Here is a 19,576-nt window from a genome sequence, read left to right as displayed (position 1 = left end):
TATTTCAGCAGTCAGAGAAAGAAAAAAAAAAAAAATTAATAATATCCATTTTCGAAAAAAAAAAAAAAAAAAAAAAAGAAAATTAAGAAAACCCCCAAACCGCTTTAAAATTATTAATTACTTAATTAATTAATTATTATTATAATACATTATACAAAGTAGGTACAAAACCCGGGGAAATGCCAGAGCTGGGCTTGGCGAAGGGAGTGGGTTCGTGGCCCTCCGTGCCCGGGGAGGATGCAGGGATGGATGGATGACGGATGGAAGGATGGATGGATGATGGAGGGATGGATGGATGCATGGATGGATGGAAAAAAGCTGCTGGAAGATGAGAGCAGAGCTGAAGTTCCACCTGCTCGACCTGGAAAATCGATTTATTCCTTTTCCCCTCGGAATTCGGTGCCTCTTGCCTTGCGGGATTTGCTGGTGGGGTGTTGGAGGTGGAGGTCAGGGGAGGGAATAGCACCTTTGGAAAATTCCCCAGTGGAGCTGAGCAGCAAAAAACAGGAGGGAAATAAAGCATAAAATAGAGGGGAATCAAAACAGAGCAAGCTGAGACCTCTTTGGAGGTTGTAGCACCAGGCAGTCCCGGGGTTGGGTGTTCCGGGGCCAAAATTAAAGAGAATATTTAAAAATAATAATTAAAAAAAAAAAAAAAAACCAAAAACCAGGATAAAAATCCTGAGGGAAAGAAACCTCCAAAGGAAAATTCAAAATGAGAGAACAACAGAGCAACCAAAGAGAAAAAAGGGGGGGAATATGATGGGGGGAAATTAGCACCTTTGCTCTGAACCTGGCAGGAAAGTCCCGGCACGGCTGAAAAGCTCCAAACGAAGCTAAAAAAAACCAAAAAGAACCCCAAAATTCAGACTCAAAAAGACGATGAAACACCCCGAGAGTGGTGAGGTAGCCATCCGGACAGGGGCGTCAGCGCAGGGCCGGAGCTGCTCCGTGGCTTGGGAGTGAATTGGTTTTGCTGCCTGAATAAAAATAAAATGAACAACAAACAACGAACAAACCAAAACAAAACAGGAAAAAAAACCACGATAAAAAATAACCAGAACAAAAGGAAATCGAGAGAACTCAAAATCAGCATTATCCAAATAAAAAATAAGGAGGAGAGGGCAGAGAAAGAGGGAAAACAAGGGAGAAAAAGCAAATTATAGTCAGGAGTTCAACATCTTCCTCGCAGCAAAAATTAAAATTCTAATGAGATGCAAGAAGCGAAGGGGCTGGCGGGGAGGGGGCCTGGGGGTCCCGGGGGGCTTGGGGACCCTTTGGGGAGCTGAGCTTTGCCATCTCTGGGGCTGAGGAATGAGGGGGGGCAAGCAAGCGAACCCACTTCCTGGTGATTTTGTTTGAAAAAGTCATTTATTTGGTTTTTTTAGTATTTTTTAGGGGGGGTTGAATGCTTTTTTTTTTTTTTTTTTTGAGAGGGTTTTTGAGGTTTTTCTCTTACGGCAACGCAACCGGAGTTGTTTTAGAGACGCTGGATAGAAACCGACACAAATTCAAAAAGTCCATGTGAAATTTCCTCCTTTTTTTTTTTTGGTTTTTTTTTTTTTGGCAGGTTTTTTTTTTTTTGGTGTTTTTTTTTTTTTTATTATTATTTTTATCATTATTATTATTACTCTCTCCTGTCACGCGTGGGGCGTCCGGGGTTACAAGAAGCAGACGGGGCCGATGTCGATGCCGAATTCCTGGTCCGGAGCGCCGACGTCCATAGGAGCCAAATCGATGATGGGCAGGCGCGAGGTCTTCGTCGTCTTGTACTCGATGACTGTCTTGCCCCAGGCGCCCGTGTGACTCTGTGGGGACACCGCGGTCACTCCCCGTCCCCAGCATGTCCCCAGTGTCACCACCATCCCCGTCACTCACCGTGCAGCCGTCCTCGGTGACGCCGTAGGTGAAGCGGCTGTTGCCCTCGGCGCGGATCTCGATCTCGTTGGCGCCCTGCAGCAGCAGGGCCTTCTTCAGGTTGCCGCTGGCCTGGTCCATGTAGGCCACGCTGTTCTTGCAGTGGTAGGTGACGTTCTGCGAGGCCTCGGTGGCCATGAGGCGCAGGAAGGTCAGCTGGATGGCCACGTCGGCCGGGTCGGAGCCCTCGCCGCCGTACTCGAACTGCGCGAGGGGACATCGGTCACAACCGAACCATTCCAGGCTCCTCATCCCCTCCACCCCCTGGTGGCCCCCGAGCCCACCTGGAAGCCGTCGCTCATGGCCTCGCCGAACCAGACGTGTTTCTTCTCCTTGGGGTTCTTGCTGAGGTACCAGTTCTTGCGGGCGATGGACGCCTGCGTCGGGTACACGCACGTCTCGCCCGTCTCCATGTTGCAGAAGACCTTGATGGCGTCCAGGTTGCAGCCTTGGTTGGGGTCGATCCAGTACTCGCCTGAGGGGACAGGGACGGGTCAGGAGAGGGGCAGGGAGGGTGGTGGGGACAGGGACAGGCAGGGGATGGGACAGAGGAACAGCCATGAGGGAACAGGGGAAGGACAGCCAGGGAGATGGGGGAGAGGAACAACCAGCAGGGATGAAGGATGAAGGTGAGGAACAGCCCCAGGAGATGGAGAATGGAGCTGAGGAGCAGCCAGAGAGATGGAACAGGTGAGGAACAACCAGGGGGGATGGAACAGGTGAGGAACAACCAGGTAATGGAGGTAAGGAGAATCCAGGAGAGAACGGGTGAGGAAGAGCCAGGAGGGGTGAAGGATGAGGATGGGGAACAGCCACAGGAGATGGAGAATGGAGGTGAAGAGCAGAGGACGGAAGGATGGGTGAGGACAGGGGCTGGCGGATGCTGAGGATGAAGGGAGGAAGGAGGAAGATGAGGAGCGGCCCTGGGAGATGAGGAAGGAGGTGAGGAAGGCAAAGGAGGGAGCTGGGGGCGGAGCGTGGAGCAGGAAAAGAGGAAGAGGGGGAGAAACAGGAGAGGGACAGGAGGAGGATGGAGGGGAGGGCACACAGGAGAGACAGGACGGAAGGACAGAGCTGAGGAGCAGCAGAGGGGACAGGGACGCGGTGACAGCCCCGAGGGGACCGCGGGGACACCCACCGCTCTTCCAGTCGCCGTGGCACATCTTGAGGTCGCGGCAGGTGCGGGCGGGGTTCTTGCGGGTGCCCTCGGGGCTGCGGATGTTCTCGATCTGCTGGCTCAGGCTCTTGAGGGTGGTGTCCACCTCCAGGTCGCGGTCGCGCATCACGTTGGCATCGTCGGCCCGGTAGTAGCGGCCGCCGTCGTGCGCCTTCTCCTGGGGCGGCTGCGGCAGGAAGCTGAAGTCGAAGCCGCCGCTGGGAGGGCCGGGAGGACCAGGGGGCCCGGGGGGGCCGGGGGGACCCTGCGGGAGGAGGAGAGGAGGAGGATGGTGATGGAAGAGCGGGCGCTGGAGGCGGGCGGCAAAGGGAGGGTTCGGTTGGGTTCGGGACGTACGACGGGACCGACGTCGCCGGTGCGGCCGCGGGGGCCGGGGGGACCGATGGGGCCGGGCAGCCCATTCAGACCGTCCTTGCCGGCAGCACCAGCGGAGCCAGGGGGACCCTGTGGGGTGGGAGATAAGAGTGAGCGTGGTGGTGCAAACCCAGCAGAGCCTCCAGCCCCGACCCCAAACCCTGCAGGAATCCCAATGGCCATGGGGACCTGGCAGAGCCTCCAACCAATACCCCAAACCCTACAGGTGTCCCAATGGCCATGGGGACCTGGCAGAGCCTCCAACCAATACCCCAAACCCTACAGGAATCCCAATGGCCATGGGGACCCAGCAGAGCCTCCAGACCCTGCGGGAATCTCGCTGGATGTGGGGACACCCCTGCCCTCCCCGCGGTGTCACAACCGTGTCCGGATGTCACAGCTCATCCTGGGACTCACTCGGGGACCGGCGGGACCAGAAGCACCAGAAGGACCTTGTTCACCAGGAGAGCCCTGTGGCAGTGGAGGAGGAAGAAGAAGAGGCGACATCAGAGGTGACATCAGAGGTGACATCAGCAGCCCGTGCTGTCCCCAGGATGTGTGGCAGGGTCACTGTCACCCCGCGGGACTTACGGGAGGACCAGGTGGGCCCTGGAGACCGGAGAAGCCTCTGTGGCCCTTCATGCCTCTGTCACCCTGTTCACCGGTTTCACCTTTGTCACCACGGGGACCTTGGGGACCCTGCAGGAGGAGGAAGAGGAGGAGGAAGATGAGTTGAGTGCAGTGCTGGCCAATCACTGTCCCCACGCCTGTGGGCACACAGAGGCACCGAGGGGGACAGAGCAGAGCAGAGCATCACTTACAGCAGGACCACGAGCACCAGCAGGACCAGGGGGGCCAGCGGGACCTTGGGGACCCTGGGACAGGAGAGAAGGGGACAGGTTAGAGCATCCTGCACCTCCTGCTGCTGGCTTGGGGCAGAACCACCCTGAGAGGCTCGGGGACCCCCGAGGGGGCAGTGACACCTCTGAGATCCCCCATTGCAGGGTGGTGGTGGCACCTCTGAGATCACCCATTGCAGGGTGGTGGTGGCACCTCTGCCTGCCAGGGAAGCTCCTGGCAGCATCAGGAGCTGAGCCCGGGGCCAGACCCCAGAGCTGGGTCCTTTCTGGGTGTCCTGGGGCCGGGGGGTGCCAGGGGGCTCCGGGCAGAGCATCACTTACGGTCTCACCACGATCTCCGTTCTTGCCAGCAGGGCCGACGGGGCCGGGGGCACCGGGGGCACCGGGAGCACCAGGGGGGCCGGCGGGGCCGGTCTCACCACGATCACCCTGCGAGGAGGAGGAGGAGGAGGAGGAGGAAGAGGAGAGGTCAGTGCGGGCCAGCACAACCCCATCACCCCTCCCACACCCCTCAGAGCCCACTCACCTTGGGACCAGCAGCACCGTCACGGCCGGGGGCACCTTCAGCACCGGGGGCGCCCTATGGGGAGCAGAGACCCTCGTTAGGGTGGGGGGCTCACGGGAGGTCCAAAAGCCCCCCATCAGCACATCCTCAGCACGGGGGGGATCTCACAGCCCCTCATCAGCACGGGGTCCGTGCCCCCAGCCCCACGGTGACCATGGGTGCTCACCTCACGTCCAGCTTCTCCAGGGGGTCCAGCCAGGCCAGGGGGGCCCATGGGGCCGGGGGGGCCGCGCTCACCGGGAGAGCCGGAGGGGCCTTGTTTGCCGGGTTCACCCTGCGGGGGGACACGATTGGGGCTCAGACGCTGTCACAGAGCCACCCCGCGGGGGTGACAGAGCCTGCGGGTCCCCGGAGCCCCCCGATACTCACGGAGGGGCCGGGCAGGCCGGGGAAGCCTCGCTCGCCTCTCTGGCCGGGCAGACCGACCACACCGCGCTGGCCGGCGATACCTTGGGGTCCGGGAGTGCCGGGAGCGCCCTGCGGGGACAAACGGCGCCTCAGCGGGGACAGCCCCGGTGTCACCTCCCCATCCCCGCGGAGGGGACAGCGAGAGGCGGTGACGAGCACAGAGATCCGGGCAGGGGGCGACTCACGATGGGACCGTCAGCACCGGGGGCTCCTTTCTCGCCGGGGGGACCGGGGGGCCCGGCGGGTCCCGGCTCTCCGGGGCGGCCGGCGGGGCCGGTCTCACCGCGGGGTCCTTTGCCGCCCTCCTTGCCGGCGGGGCCGGGCGGGCCGGGCAGGCCGATGTTACCCTGCACGGGGCGGGGGAGGTGGTGCCGTCAGGCCGGGACCCCCTCGCTGCCAGCTGAAGGCCAGGGCTGTCCCGGGGCCAAGTGGGACAGGGCGGCCACGTGCAGCACCTGGACGGTGCCCAGCGCCTCCCGTCCATGTCCTCAGTGCCTCCTGTCCCCTGTCCCCAATGCCTCCTGTCCCCTGTCCCCAGTGCTTCCCATCCCCATGTCCTCAGTGCCTCCTGTTCCCTGTCCCCAGTGCCTCCTGTCCCGTGTCCCCAGTCCTTCCCATCCCCATGTCCCCAGTGCCTCTCGTCCTGTGTCCCCATTGCCTCCTGTCCCCATGTCCCCAGTGCCTCCTGTCCCCATGTCCCCAGTGCCTCCTGTCCCCAGTGCTTCCCATCCCCATGTCCTCAGTGCCTCCTGTCCCCTGTCCCCAGTGCTTCCCATCCCCATGTCCCCAGTGCCTCTCGTCCTGTGTCTCCATTGCCTCCTGTCCCCATGTCCCCATTGCCTCCTGTCCCCATGTCCCCAGTGCTTCCTGTCCCCATTTCCCCAGTGGCTCCTGTCCCCAGTGGCTCCTGTCCCCATGTCCCCAGTACCTCATGTCCTGTGTCTCCAGAGCCTCCTGTCCCCTGTCCCCCACCCCTCCTGTCCCCAGCACCTCCCGTCCCCATGTCCCCAGTGTCTCTTATCCTGTGTCCCCAGCACCTCCTGTCACCATGTCCCCAGTGCCTCCTGTCCCCAGTTGGTCCCCTCCCCTGTCCCCATCTCCAGCCCCCCATCTCCCCCCAGGGGTACTCACAGAGGGGCCGGGGGGTCCAACTCTTCCAGCAGCACCAGGGAAACCAGTAGCACCCTGGAAGGGAGCAGAGCTGCATCAGTGGGGCTGGATCCCGAGGTCCAGGGATCCAGGGGAACCCCAGGGCCGGTGGGCAGAGCAAAGAGCCCACCTGGGGGGCTGATTTGGGGGGTGTAAAGGCGACGCCCCAAATTGTAAAGGGGTGTTGTAAAGGCAACACCCCACTCTGGTGCCATCCCCAGATGGTTTTGGGGGTGCAGGGCTGGGGGTGCCCCACGGTGTGGGGGGAGCAGAGGTAGAATTAAAGCCCCTCGGGGCTGTTCCCACCCGGGGGTGCCCCCAAACTCCCCCAACGCCCCCAAACTCCCCACAGGACCGGTACTTACAGGGGGTCCAGCGCTGCCGCGAGCACCTTTGGGACCGGGAGCACCAACAGCACCCTGGGCGGGAGGAAGAGGAGGAAGAGGAGGAGGAGAGGGGTGAGCTGAGCTGCAGGGCAGCAGCCCAGGCACTGGGGGGGCTGAGGGGGGGCACTTACAGCAGGTCCAGGAGCACCAGTGGGGCCAGCAGGGCCGGGGGGACCGGCGTCACCCTTGGCTCCAGCATCCCCAGTTTCACCTTTAGCACCAGGCTGGCCGTCAGCGCCCTGAGGGGGGGACACGGGGACAGGGTGAGCCCGGGGGGCTCAGAGCCACCCTGGGGGGGGCAGCATGGACCCCCGGGCTGGGGGGAGGGGGTGGTCTGCCACACTTACAGGGGGGCCAGCAAATCCAGCAGGACCGGGAGGGCCGGGCTCGCCGCGGTCACCCTGCAGGAGAGGGGAGGCAACGGCGTGAGACGGGATGGGGACACGGTCACCAGGGCCACCAGGGCCACCGAGGAGTGGCAGGGCCATCACCGAGCGTGGGGGACACTCACGGGAGCACCACGGGCACCAGTGGGACCAGCAGGGCCGGGGGGACCGGCTTCACCCTGGAGACAACAGAGAAAAGGGATCAGGGCTGTGGAGAGGGGGTGGCACTGAGTGCCTGGACACGGCTGTCCCTGCGGGATGTCCCCACCTTGTCACCAGGAGCACCAGCAGGGCCGGGGGGGCCGATGGGACCGGTCAGGCCTCGGAGACCGTCCTTGCCAGGAGCGCCATCAGCACCTTTGGGACCGGGGTCACCCTGAGGGAGAGACAAAGGGGAGTTACGGGGACAGGTCCCTGGGGGGGTCACCGCTCTCTGCACTGAGACATCCCCGGTTCTTCATCCTCCCTGGGACGGGCTGGGACCATCCTCATCCTCCTCACAAGAGCGGGGCTCTCAGTGAGAGAATGTCTCCGATGGATGGGGACAGAGGTGACAGAGAGCATCCCCTGCCCCACGGGATGGGGACAGAGGTGGCAGAGAGCATCCCCTGCCCCATGATATGGGGACAGAGGTGGCACAGAGCATCTCCTGCCCCAAGGGATGGGGACAGAGGTGGCACAGAGCATCCCCTGCTCCAAGGGATGGGCCCAGAGGTGGCACAGAGCATCCCCTGCCCCATGATATGGGGACAGAGGTGGCACAGAGCATCCCCTGCTCCAAGGGATGGGGACAGAGGTGGCACAAAGCATCCCCTGCCCCAAGGGATGGGGACAGAGGTGGCACAGAGCATCCCCTGCCCCACGGGATGGGGACAGAGGTGGCACAGAGCATCCCCTGCCCCATGATATGGGGACAGAGGTGGCACAGAGCATCTCCTGCCCCAAGGGATGGGGACAGAGGTGGCACAGAGCATCCCCTGCCCCAAGGGATGGGGACAGAGGTGGCACAGAGCATCCTTGCCCAGGACACTGCTGCCCACCGGCCTCAGCTCAGGGCACACCCAGCCCCAAGGGGAAGCTGAGGGGGCACAGGGATGATGGGGAGCAGGTCACCGAGGGGCACAGCAGGCTTTGGGGACACGAGGGCTCTGGGGACACGCACTCTGTCACCCTTGGCGCCTGGCAGGCCGGCAGCACCGCGCTCTCCGGGCATTCCCTGCAGACCGGGGGGGCCCTGGTTCCCGGGGGCTCCGGGAGCTCCAGCATCGCCCTGCAGGGAGGCAGAGGGGGATCAGTGACATCCTGGCCCAGCAAACCCAGCCCGGCCGCCCCCCAGCTGTGCCCCACAGGCCGGGCACAGCCCCATGCCCGGCTGGCACCTACCTTAGCACCATCGTTACCGGGAGCGCCGTTAGCACCGCGGGGACCTTGGGGACCGGGGGGACCTTGGACACCGCGCTCTCCGGGGAATCCTCTCTCACCCTGGGGAGGTGGCACAGGGGAGGCCCATCAGGGGCTGTGTGGGGCATTTTGGGGTGCCCAGGGTTGGGGGGAGATGGGGGTTCAGCTTACCCTGGCACCGGCGGGACCGGGGGCTCCAGCGTCTCCGGGGACACCCTGAGAGGGAGGGACAGGGTGACAAGTTAGAGGGGAACGAGTGGCACCAGGGACGGGCAGAGGGGGTGGCCCAGGAGTCCCTCATTCCCTGGGCAGGGCTGGGGTTCCCATTGCTCCCATGGAGCACCTGGGGGTACCCTGGGGGGACCCCAGCAGCAGCAGCAGCCCCAGTGTGATGGGGACAGGGGCGATGGGGATGGGACAGGGACGATGGGGAGGGGTCAGGCAATGGGGAGGGGACAGGAGGGTCCCCAGTGCCCACACTCACCTGCTCACCAGGCTTGCCAGCCTCACCAGGGGGACCAGCGGGGCCGGGCAGACCCTGGGGAGGAAGAAGAGGAGCCGTGAGCCACCACGGAGGGGACAATGGCAGCGTCACCCGTGCTCTGGGTGCTTTGTCCCCCTGCCGGGGAGGGGACAGCCCTCACCTGGAAGCCAGGAGCACCAGCGGGACCTTGTTCACCTCGTTCTCCAGCGGGACCCTGGGGGACACAGCACAGCCATGGAGGGGCGCAGGTGGCTCTCGAGGCCCGGGGCCGGGGGCCGGGCGTGGCCGGGGGTGGCCGCGGGCCGGGGGATACTCACGGTGGGGCCGGGGGGACCTTGAGCACCGGTTTCACCGTCTTTGCCAGCGGGGCCCTGGGGAGGAGGGAGAGGAGGGTGCTCAGAGCGAGCCGAGAGCCTGGGCGGGGGCCGCGGGATCCTTCGAAGGCCGGGAGACACCGCGGAGAGCTGCCCGGGCCGGGATCCCGAACACCGGGCCGGGATCCCAAACACCGGGCCGGGATCCCAAACACCTCATCCCGCCACGGCCTCGGGCCCCCCGGAGCCTGCCCTGGCTGCCGAGGGCCCTCACCCCGCATTCACAGCTCATTCCCACCCCATTCACACCCCACAACCCCATTTCACCCCAGCGAGCTGGTCCGTGCCAGGCCGGCCCTCTCTGTCACCCTGTCATGGGGTGATGCTCCTTGTCACCCTCTCTGTCACGCTATCACAGGGTGACGCTCCTTGTCACTCTCCTTGTCACCCTCCCCGCCACCCCACACCACTGTGACCCTCTCTGTCACCCTCCCTGTCACGCTATCACAGGGTGACGCTCCTTGTCACTCTCCTTGTCACCCTCCCTGCCACCCCACACCACTGTGACCCTCTCTGTCGCCTCACACCCTCCCTTGTCACCTCCCTCCCGGACACCCCACACTCACCACAGCTCCGGGGGGACCGGGAGCTCCTCTCTCGCCGGGTTTGCCGGGTTCGCCCTAAAACCAGAGCGGGATGAGCCCGTGGTGACACCGGGGACGGGGACAGGTCCCAGGTGTGTCCCCGGAGAGCAGGGTGGCCTTGGCGATGGGTGGCACTCACCGCGGCACCTTTGGGACCGGGGAATCCCATCACGCCGGCCTGGCCTCGGGCTCCGGGGGGGCCGGGGGGGCCGGGCCGCCCGTCTTGACCAGCGGGACCCTGTCGGGAGGAGCCAGAGCTGCTTTAGCCGGGCCCTGGAGAGCCAGGGCAGGAGGGGACAGCGGCGGGGACAGCGGCGGGGACAACTTACAGGAGGGCCGGTCTTGCCGTCGGGACCGGGGCTGCCGGGGCTTCCAGTGAGACCCTGCGGGGAGCGGGAGCGGGGTCAGGAGCTCAGCACCGCCAGGGGATGCTCCGGACAACGGGAGCGTCCTGGAGAGCGGCTCCGGCACGGAGAGCGGGACAGCCCTGCGGCCGTGCTGGTCACCGTGTCACCGTGTCACCGTGTCACCGTGTCACCGTGCCACCTCACCTTGGCACCGGGCAGTCCGGGCTCCCCGGGGCGTCCAGCTTCACCAGGAGATCCTTTGGGGCCGACGGGGCCAGGGGAGCCGCGCTCGCCGGGGGGACCCTGCGGAGGGGGGACAGGGGTGACCCAGGGAAGGGACAGCGCCCGGGGACCGGCACAGAGCCGTGTTCCCGCGGGTGGCAGCCACTCGGAGCCGCCGTGGCCACTGTGCGGGCACGGGTGACAGCGGGCAGAGTCCCCAGGGCCACGCTGACGCCACTTTGTCCCGCAGAGGGACGCGGACACCCACCTTGGGACCGGCGATGCCATCGGCGCCAGGGAAACCGCGGCTGCCAGGAGCGCCCTGAGGGGGACACGGCAGGGTCAGTGCGGGGACACGGGGGGACATCGGGGGGCCAGGGGAGGAGGGACATGGCCACCAGCGGGAGCGGCACGAAGGGGCCGGGGGTGGCACCACGGGGTCCCCAAACACGCAGGGGGTTCACGTTGGACACAGGGGGTGGGGACAGGGATATGGTAGGAGTGGGGACAGGGACATGGTGGGGATGGGGACAGGGACATGGCAGGGGTGGGGACAGGGATGAGGACACGGCAGGGATGGGGACAGGGACATGGCAGGGATGGGGACAGGGACATGGCGGGGATGGGGACAGGGACATGGTAGGGGTGGGGACAGGGATGGGGACATGGCAGGGATGGGGACAGGGACAGAGACATGGTAGGAGTGGGGACAGGGACATGGTGGGGATGGGGACAGGGACATGGCGGGGACGGGGACAGGGACAGGGACATGGCGGGGATGGGGACAGGGACGTCGCTACTCACACGCTCGCCAGCAGGGCCGGGCAGCCCAGCGGGGCCGGGCTCACCACGGGCTCCTCTCTTTCCTTCTTCTCCAGCGGGGCCGGGGGGACCTTGGACACCAGCGGGACCCTGGGGAAGGACGCGGAGGGATGAAGACCCCCGGGATGGGTCAGGGCCAGCAGGGCCCGCGCCCCCAGGGACACATCGGGGGGTCACTCACGGGTTCGCCTTTGGCACCGGTGTCACCCTTGTTGCCTGGAGCGCCGGGCTCACCCTGCAGGGGAGAGAAGAGAGGAAAGGGTTAACGGCGGATCGAGGAGCAGAGGGACCCTCGGGGGGATAAGGGCGCGGCATCCGCCACCCCCTGTGCCACCCGGGCCTGGCACGGACCAGGGACACCTCGGAGGCAGCTCCAGGAAGGGATCGCAGCCCGCGGAGAGCCCCTGGAGGAGCCCGGGGATACTCACGGTGTTACCCTTGGGGCCGGGGGCGCCGCTGGGACCCTGCGGGCCGGAGGGACCGCGGGCACCGGGGAAGCCGGGAGCGCCAGCGATGCCGGGAGCGCCCTGCAAGAGGCACACGGGGCCGTGAGGGAGCGGCACGGCCCTCCCTGCCCCGCCCGGGAGGGGACACGAGAGGGACACTCACGGTGGCGCCCTTGGCTCCGGGTTGGCCGTCAGCACCGGGGTTGCCCTGCGGAGAGAAGGAGGAAGAGGAGGGTCACGGCGGGGCTGGCGGCGCGCGAGGCCGAAGGACGGGGAGCCCGCGGGTGTCACTCACAGCGGGACCGGCGGCGCCAGCAGGGCCGGGGGGACCGGGCTCACCGCGAGCACCTTGGGGACCTTCGCTGCCACGAGCTCCTTGGGGACCGGTCTCACCCTGGGGAGGGAGAGGAGGAGGAGGAGGAAGAGCAGTGAGCGCCGGTGCTGATTCCATCCGCGGCGACACAGCCCAGGGACAGGTGCCCAGGGGATGTCCCCACGGGTGCCACTGTGCCAGGCGGTGCCAGCCTGGATGCTCCAGGACCCCTCCCCTGCCCAGCGCTCCCCCAGCCCGCCCTCCCAGTGCCCCCCAGCCCCTCCCAGCCCCCCAGAACCGGGCAGGCCCTACCTTAGCACCGGCGGCACCGGGGAAGCCGGGGGGACCGGCGGGACCAGTTGGACCCTAAAGGGGAGAGAAGGCTCGGCTCAGAGGGGGATCCCAGCCCAAGGGGACCCCCAGAGCCCCCCTGGCTCCCGGCCAAGGGTCCCCATAGGGCAGCAGGGCGGGATCCCCTCCCCGGGAGGGTCCGTGGGGTCGGGGGTACTCACGGGGGGACCGGCAGCGCCGGGAGCGCCGTCATTGCCACGAGCGCCCTGCGGAGAGGGGACAGCGTCAGTGACAGCCGCGGGTGGCACCGGTGACCTCCAGAGCCCCGTGCCCGCGCAGGGGTGTCAGCCCTGCCCATCCCGAATACTCACAGCGGGGCCAGACGGGCCGGGACGGCCTCTCTCGCCGGGAAGACCACGAGGACCCTGAGAGGGGACAGGACACGTTCAGGACACGTTTGTGTCACCTGCATGGACGCTTCTCCCTTTCTGAGCCTCCTCCCATCCCTGTGCCCCCACTGTGACATTTCCAAGGGGTTGAAGCCCTCCCACCCCGTTCCCTGTGGATCCCTGAGGAGGAGCTGTGTCCCCACCGAGTGTCACCCCCATCCTTGTCCCCTGTTGGCCAGAACCCCCCTGACCCCCTGGTGCAGCACTCACCATCTGCCCAGGAGCTCCGTTCTCTCCAGGGCTGCCGGGCTCTCCCTAGGGAGGAAGGAAGGAAGGACACCATGAGGGAGCTGCTCTGCAGGGACAGGGGACACGGTGACATTGCCAGGACAGCGGTGACGCTGCCACCACTCCTCACCTTGGGGCCAGCAGGTCCAGGCTCACCCTTGGCACCATCCAGACCACTGAAACCCTGGAGGGCAGCACAGAGAAGGGGTGGGGGGTCAGGAGGGGACCCTGGTTGGGGTCAGGGGTCCTTTGTCCCCTGAGTGTCACCAGCACGGGGAGGGGACTCACTCTGTGTCCCTTCATGCCTGGCAGGCCGGCGGTTCCGGGCAGACCTCGAGCACCCTGGGGGAGACAGGAGGTGGTGATGGAGGCGCTGGGGGGGCTGTCCCCACACCACAGTGCCCTGTCCCCAATGGGGGGACATCTGGGGGTGTCCCCGTGTGTCTCACCTGAGGGCCGGGGGGACCCCGCTCTCCGGGGCGGCCAGGCTTGCCAGCTTCACCCTGAGGACAAGGACACGGCCTTGGTGGCACGTCCCCAAGCCAGGCAGCTCCTGCTCACCTGGGGGGGGGATGGCAGGGCCACCAAAGTGGGGGGGACCCCAAGGACAGGACACTTACGTCATCTCCGTTCTTGCCAGGGGGGCCAGCGGGACCTCGGGGGCCCATGGGACCCTAGGAGAGAGGCAGGGCAGGGGTCAGGTGACAGCTGCCCCCTGTCACCCTGTCACCCAGCCCGGGCAGTGCCAGCACCACTGCCGTGGATCCCCAGAGCAGGGACAGTGTCCCCACAGCCAGGGCTGGCAGTGTGCCCATCCCCGGGGACATCAGCAGGTGACAGCACTCACAGAAGCACCAGGCTCTCCAGGTTCACCAGGGGGACCTTGGAAACCTTGAGGACCCTGTGGAGAAAAAATAAAGGGTGAAAAGATGGGTCAGAAAGTGAGAAGTTTGGGCCTGGATCCCCCAGTGGCAGCGGTGGTGTCCCCCCGTGTGGTGGCACCAGGGCTGTCCCCACGCGCTTCTGTGGCTGTCAGGAAGGGTGTGACACCCTCTGACCTGTCCCCCCGCCACCCAGAGGGGCCCTGGGGGCTGTTTGTCCCCAAACCCAAATGGAAGGAAGAGGTGACACTCACGGGAGCACCGGGAGGGCCGGGGAGACCACGGGGACCAGCTGGGCCCTGGGGAGAAGAGAAAGTGTCAGCAGTGGTGCCTTGTCACCCTGGCCCTGTCCCCACCACCAGCCATCCCCTGTCCCCACCACCAACCATCCCCTGTCCCCACCACCACCCCACTGCTGTACCCTGCTGCCACCCCACCACCCTCATCCTGCTGTCCTCACCTCCTCCCCATCAGCGTCCTAAAGCCACCCCTCCCTGTCCCCATTGCCACCCCCTCCCTGTCCCCATTGCCACCCTATCCCACTCTGCTCCTTGTCCCCAACACCAACCTTGGCCTGTCACCATTGCCACCCCATCCCTGCCCCTATTGCCATGTCCCCATTGTCCCTATTGCCATGTCCCCATTGTCCCTATTGCCTGTCCCTATTGTCCCTATTTTATTGTCCCTATTGCCTGTCCCCACTGCCACCCCAACGTCGTGTCCATCCCTGTTCCCACCTGCACCCATTCCTTGTCCCCATTGCCACCCCATCCCTGTCCCCATCACCAACCTGTCCCTGACTCTGTCACTGTCCCAATCTCCACACATTCCTTGTCTCTGTTGTCACCCCATCCCTGTCCCTGACTCTGTCACTGTCCCAATCCCCACACATTCCTTGTCTCTGTTGTCACCCCATCCTTGTCCCCATCCCTGTCCCTGTCCCCACACATTCCCTGTCTCTGTTGTCACCCCATCCTTGTCCCCATCCCTGTCCCTGTCCCCACACATTCCCTGTCTCTGTTGTCACCCCATCCCTGTCTCCATCCCTGTCTCTCTTGTCACCCATCCCTGTCCCCATCCTTGTCCCCATCCCTGTCTCTGCTGTCACCCATCCCTGTCCCCATCCCTGCCGTGTCCAGGTGCTCAGTGACATCACCGGCACAGGGAGCGCTCCTGTCCTGTCCCCTCGCCCAGCTCCCCCTGGTGTCCCTGATGTCCCTGATGTCCCCAGTGTCCCCGATGTCTCCGATGTCCCCGATGTCCCCGATGTCTCACCATGGGCCCGGGCACGGCCATGCCTCCGGCCTTCTCGTCGTATCCATAGGACATCTGGGGAGCGAAGTTCTGCGGGAGGGAGAGCGGGGGGTGAGCGGGGCAGGGACCCCCGGGGGAGGGGGGGCTGCACCACCAGGGACCCCCCCACACTCACCCCGCCGAGGCCGGGGGGGCCGGGGGGGCCGGGGGGGCCCGGCAGGCCGGGCTGGCCGGGGATTCCATCTCTGCCGGGGGGGCCGGGCAGTCCCTGCCGAGAGAAGAGAGCGTGAGACCAGGGGAAAATGGGGTGAGACTGTGGGGAAAATGGGGTGAGACTGGGGGAATAATGGGGTGAGACCCGGGGGGAAATTGGGGTGAGACTAGGGGGAAAATGGGGTGAGACCCGGGGGGAAATTGGGGTGAGATCCAGGGGGGAAATTGGGGTGAGACCCGGGCGGAAATTGGGGTGACCTCCAACAGGATGGGGGTGATCCCCTGTGGGATGGGGATGAGCCTCTGTGGGGGATTGGGGTGAATCCCAGCAGGACTGGGGTGAGCCCCAGGGGGGATTGGGGTGAGTCCCAGTGGGATGAGAGTGATGCCAGCAGGATTGGGGTGAGCCCAGCAGGATCGGGGTGAGTCCCAGAGGGATTGGGGTGAGCTCCATTAGGACCGGGGTGAGCCCCAGTGGGGGATTGGGGTGACCCCCAGTGGGGAATTAGGGTGAGCCCAGTGGGATTGAGGTGAATCCCAGCTTGATTGGGGTGACCCCAGTAGGATTGGGGTGAGCCCCATGGGACTGGGGTAACCCCATCAGGATTGGGGTGATCCCAGCAGGATTGGGGTGAGCTCCATGGGACTGGGGGGACACCCAGCAGGATTGGGGTGATCCCAGCAGGATTGGGGTGGCCCCATGGGATTGGGGTAACCCCATCAGGATTGGGGTAACCCCATCAGGATTGGGGTGATCCCAGCAGGATTGGGGTGGCCCCAAGCAGGATTGGGGTGAGCTCCATGGGACTGGGGGGACACCCAGCAGGATTGGGGTCCCTGCAGAGCAGGGGGCTCCGAGGGGGGCACACACCCACCCTGTCTCCTTTGGGGCCGGGGTCTCCTTTAGGACCCTGTGGAGCAGAGACAGAACAGGTTAGAAAAGGGGGGCTCCAAATACGTGGGTGGGATTGGGATTAAATTTGTGGGGCTGCGTTTTGGGGGGGCCTTACCTCTACTCCAGCATTTTCTGGGTAGGCAGGGGAGGCTGTGGGGGGAAAAAGGGGGTTCAGAGCAGCTCAGCATCACCCACCCCACACCCAGACAACCCGGGGTGGGGGACACCGAGCCCGCCGCTCCCCGAGGGGGGGGCAGATGTCGCGATACCGTCGGTGTCGGGACAGATGGGGCAGCACTCTCCGAAGGGGATCTCGGCGTTGGGGCAGTCGGAGGTGTCCTCGCAGATCACCTCGTCGCACAGGATGTTGCCGCTGTCGCAGACGCAGATCTGGCACGGTTCTGGTTTCCACACGTCCTTGTCGTTGTACGTGAGCCCATCCTGGATGCAGCTCCCGGTTTGGACTGCGACGGGACGGGAAAGCGTCAGGAGGGGCGGCCCGGAGCTCCCCCCGCTCCCCTCACCCCCTCCCCGCTTCTCCGGCAGCGCTTCTCCCTTCATCTGCTTCTCATCAGCGCGCCGGGTGACACAGGAAAAGCTCCACAATAAACTCTTCCCACATCGGCTGGAATTTAAACAAAAAATCCCCGCAGCCGCTCGCTCGGGCCGGCCGGGCCAAGGCAAACACCCGCCCGAGGATGGGGTGGGGGGGTCCCCGGCAGCCGCGGGTTTGGGGGGGCGCGGATGGGACGGGACGGGCGCGCCCCCGAGTTTGGGGTGAAATTGGATCCGGGCGGAACGGGGCTGGATCGGGCCAGATGGGATCGGGAACGGGAGCGGAGGCGGGAGGGGGCTGCGGGGAGAGGGAGGGGAGGGAAGGGAAGGGAAGGGAAGGGCGAGCGGACAGGCCTGGGGGTGGCCCCACGGTGGGGAAGGGTCTTGGCGTGGGGAGGGGCTGCGCCAGCTCATGGAACACCCCCCATGTTAAAAAAAAAAAATTAAAAAAAATTAAAAAACAAACAAAAAAAAAAAAAGCAAAGAATAAAAAAGGGGTAAAAAATGCAAAGAAAAAAAAAAACGGGAAAAAAAAAACATATAAAAAAAGGGGGGGGGAAAGGATGTAAAAAAAAAAAGAGGGAAAAAAAAGGATGTAAAAAAAAAAGAGGGGAAAAAAGGATGTAAAAAAAAAGGGGGGGGGAAAGGATGCAAAGAAAGGGAAAAAATGTAAAAAAAAAAAAAAGGATGTTTAAAAAAAAGGCAAATGGAAATTGCAAAATTCTTCTGGGGAAGGAAAAAAAAAAAAAAAGAAAGGCGAAACGGGAATGGGGGAAGGCAAAATGAAGAATGGGAAATGCAGGACGGGGAACGGGGAATGGGAAATGGAGAATGGGAAATGCTGGATGGGCATTGTCAGTGCAAAATGCATAATGATAATAGTAATAATAAACAATAGTAATAATTAAAAATGGATTTAAGAAAAACGGCAAAAAAATACCAAAAAAGGAAAAAAATGGGCAAAAAGCGCTGGGCGCTCTGGGTCCCCCCGAGTCCCCCTGGCACAGGTGGCAGCGGGCACGGCGGCCGTGGCGTGGCACGGGGGGGTGACCCCGGCCGTGCCCCCGGCCCGCGCCGCTGGCAGCCCCCGCTGCCCCGGCTGCCGAAACATTTTGCTTATGAATCATCCGAGACTTTTCTAATTCTTTCCTGATGGCTTTCGCAGATCCCGGGGCTGGGCCCCCCCCTCTCCCTCCTCTTCTCCCCCCTCTTGTCTCTCCCGCGCTCTTTCCCCCCTTTCCTTTCCCTTCCCGGCCTCCTCCTCCTCCTCCTCCCCTTCGTCCCGTCTCCCTCCTTCCCCGCCGGCTCCTCTCCACCCTTCCTTCCCTCCCCGCTCTTGGCAGGGCGCCCCGACTCCTCACCCCCCAGAGCCCCCTAAACCCCTTTTCCCCCAACCCCAAATCCCCCCGGTCCTCTTCTCTATTTTTTTCCTCATTTTTCCCCTCTTTTCCTTATTTCGCCCCAAATTCCTCTCTCCGCTCCGCACGCCCACCCCGAGCTGCTCCTCGCCCACCCCAGGGCAGCCGGGCCGGGTGCCCCCGGAGGCGGTGCCAGCCCAGAGCCGCGTCCCGAGGGGTGAGGGCATCACCCAGCGCCCGCTACTCACTGTCTTCCTCTCCTTGCCCGCGGGCGAGTAGGACAGTCGCTGCTATCAACAGCAGCGACCGAGAATCCACAAAGCTGAACATGTCTAAATATTAGACATGTAGACTCTTTGGGGTCTCTTTTTGTTCTTAGCTTGGGGTCATACGGGGCCGATGCAACCCTGGAGCTCCAAATCCAGACCCCAGCAGAAAGTTCCTACTGCCCTTTGCCCACTTCTGCGCCGGCCCTTTTATACGGTGTGCGGCGGCGGGGAGGAGGGACCCGGAGCGAGCAGCGGGTTCTGGACGGCCCCCTCGGCCAATCAGAGGCACCCAGCGAGTCGGGGGGCACCCCCTGACCCCCCCACCCCACCCTTCGGGCCGTGTGGCCGCGCACACGCAAACACGGGCGGGCACACGCACACGCGGGCGGGCACACGCACACGCGGCCGGGCACAGCGCGGCGGGGCCGGGGTCGGGGTCAGGGGGGGTTTGGGGTGCGGGGTTTTGCGGGGGGTTGTGATTTTGGGGGGGTTCTGCACGCTCGGAGGTGTCTGCGGGGATGGTGGGGTGGGGACGGGCGATGTGGCACGTGGCACTTTGGGGACCCCGGTGCCACGCGATGCTGGGAGTGTCAGCAGGGCCCTGCCATCCCCACAGCTGGGGCACCCCCAAAACACACCCAGGGCTCCTACTGAGGACCCCCCCGACAGCCACTCCCAGAGCTGGGGCACCCCAAAGCACACCCAGGGCCCTGCCATCCCCACAGCTGGGGCACCCCCAAACACACCCAGGGCTCCTACTGAGGACCCCCCCGACAGCCACTCCCAGAGCTGGGGCACCCAAAACACACCCAGGGCCCTGCCACCCACCCCCAGAGCTGGGGCACCCCAAAACACACCCAGGCCTCCTACTGAGGACCCCCCGGACAGCCACTCCCAGAGCTGGGGCACCCCAAAACCCACCCAGGGCCCCATTGGGGACCCTCCTCCAGTGGGACCAAGCACGGAGCAAGGCCAAGGCCACCAGTCC

The 19,576-nt window shown here is 64.3% G+C and overlaps 1 protein-coding gene across 1 annotated transcript; it reads right to left on the bottom strand.

The window, feature by feature from the left end:
* Positions 1-1,571: 1,571 nt before the first annotated feature.
* COL1A1 (collagen type I alpha 1 chain) lies at positions 1,572-18,763 on the bottom strand. Its single transcript, XM_058820365.1, has 51 exons — positions 18,568-18,763; positions 16,676-16,870; positions 16,522-16,556; positions 16,387-16,422; positions 15,474-15,566; positions 15,320-15,388; positions 14,299-14,343; positions 14,011-14,064; positions 13,784-13,837; positions 13,613-13,666; positions 13,452-13,505; positions 13,294-13,347; positions 13,146-13,190; positions 12,858-12,911; positions 12,708-12,752; positions 12,508-12,561; positions 12,178-12,276; positions 12,046-12,090; positions 11,865-11,963; positions 11,618-11,671; positions 11,419-11,526; positions 10,883-10,936; positions 10,597-10,695; positions 10,375-10,428; positions 10,185-10,283; positions 10,028-10,081; positions 9,405-9,458; positions 9,248-9,301; positions 9,088-9,141; positions 8,775-8,819; positions 8,586-8,684; positions 8,365-8,472; positions 7,471-7,578; positions 7,328-7,381; positions 7,164-7,217; positions 6,948-7,055; positions 6,796-6,849; positions 6,413-6,466; positions 5,467-5,628; positions 5,243-5,350; positions 5,040-5,147; positions 4,835-4,888; positions 4,630-4,737; positions 4,270-4,323; positions 4,040-4,147; positions 3,866-3,919; positions 3,431-3,538; positions 3,056-3,338; positions 2,202-2,392; positions 1,879-2,121; positions 1,572-1,808 (listed from the first exon to the last, which is right to left on the bottom strand). The coding sequence occupies exons 1-51, from the start codon at positions 18,647-18,649 to the stop codon at positions 1,662-1,664; spliced, it is 4,362 nt and encodes a 1,453-aa protein (XP_058676348.1). The 5' UTR covers positions 18,650-18,763; the 3' UTR covers positions 1,572-1,661.
* Positions 18,764-19,576: the final 813 nt, after the last annotated feature.

The sequence above is a fragment of the Ammospiza caudacuta genome, chromosome 27 (genome assembly GCF_027887145.1).
Source record: "Ammospiza caudacuta isolate bAmmCau1 chromosome 27, bAmmCau1.pri, whole genome shotgun sequence".
Taxonomy (NCBI): domain Eukaryota; kingdom Metazoa; phylum Chordata; class Aves; order Passeriformes; family Passerellidae; genus Ammospiza; species Ammospiza caudacuta.
Note: the sequence above shows the minus strand (reverse complement) of the source record. Positions and strands in the feature narration are given on the sequence as shown.

What these genes read in the sequence shown, in the direction of transcription:
- COL1A1 (XM_058820365.1), bottom strand. Translation starts at nt 18,649, where the DNA reads ATGTTCAGCTTTGTGGATTCTCGGTCGCTGCTGTTGATAGCAGCGACT. An exon ending in ACGGTGCTGCTGGTCCCAAG is followed by an intron (nt 4,738 to 4,834) that starts GTGAGTGGGCTC and finishes TCCTCCTCGCAG; the next exon opens with GGTGATCGTGGTGAGACCGG. An exon ending in CCACGGCGACTGGAAGAGCG is followed by an intron (nt 2,393 to 3,055) that starts GTGGGTGTCCCC and finishes CTGTCCCCTCAG; the next exon opens with GCGAGTACTGGATCGACCCC.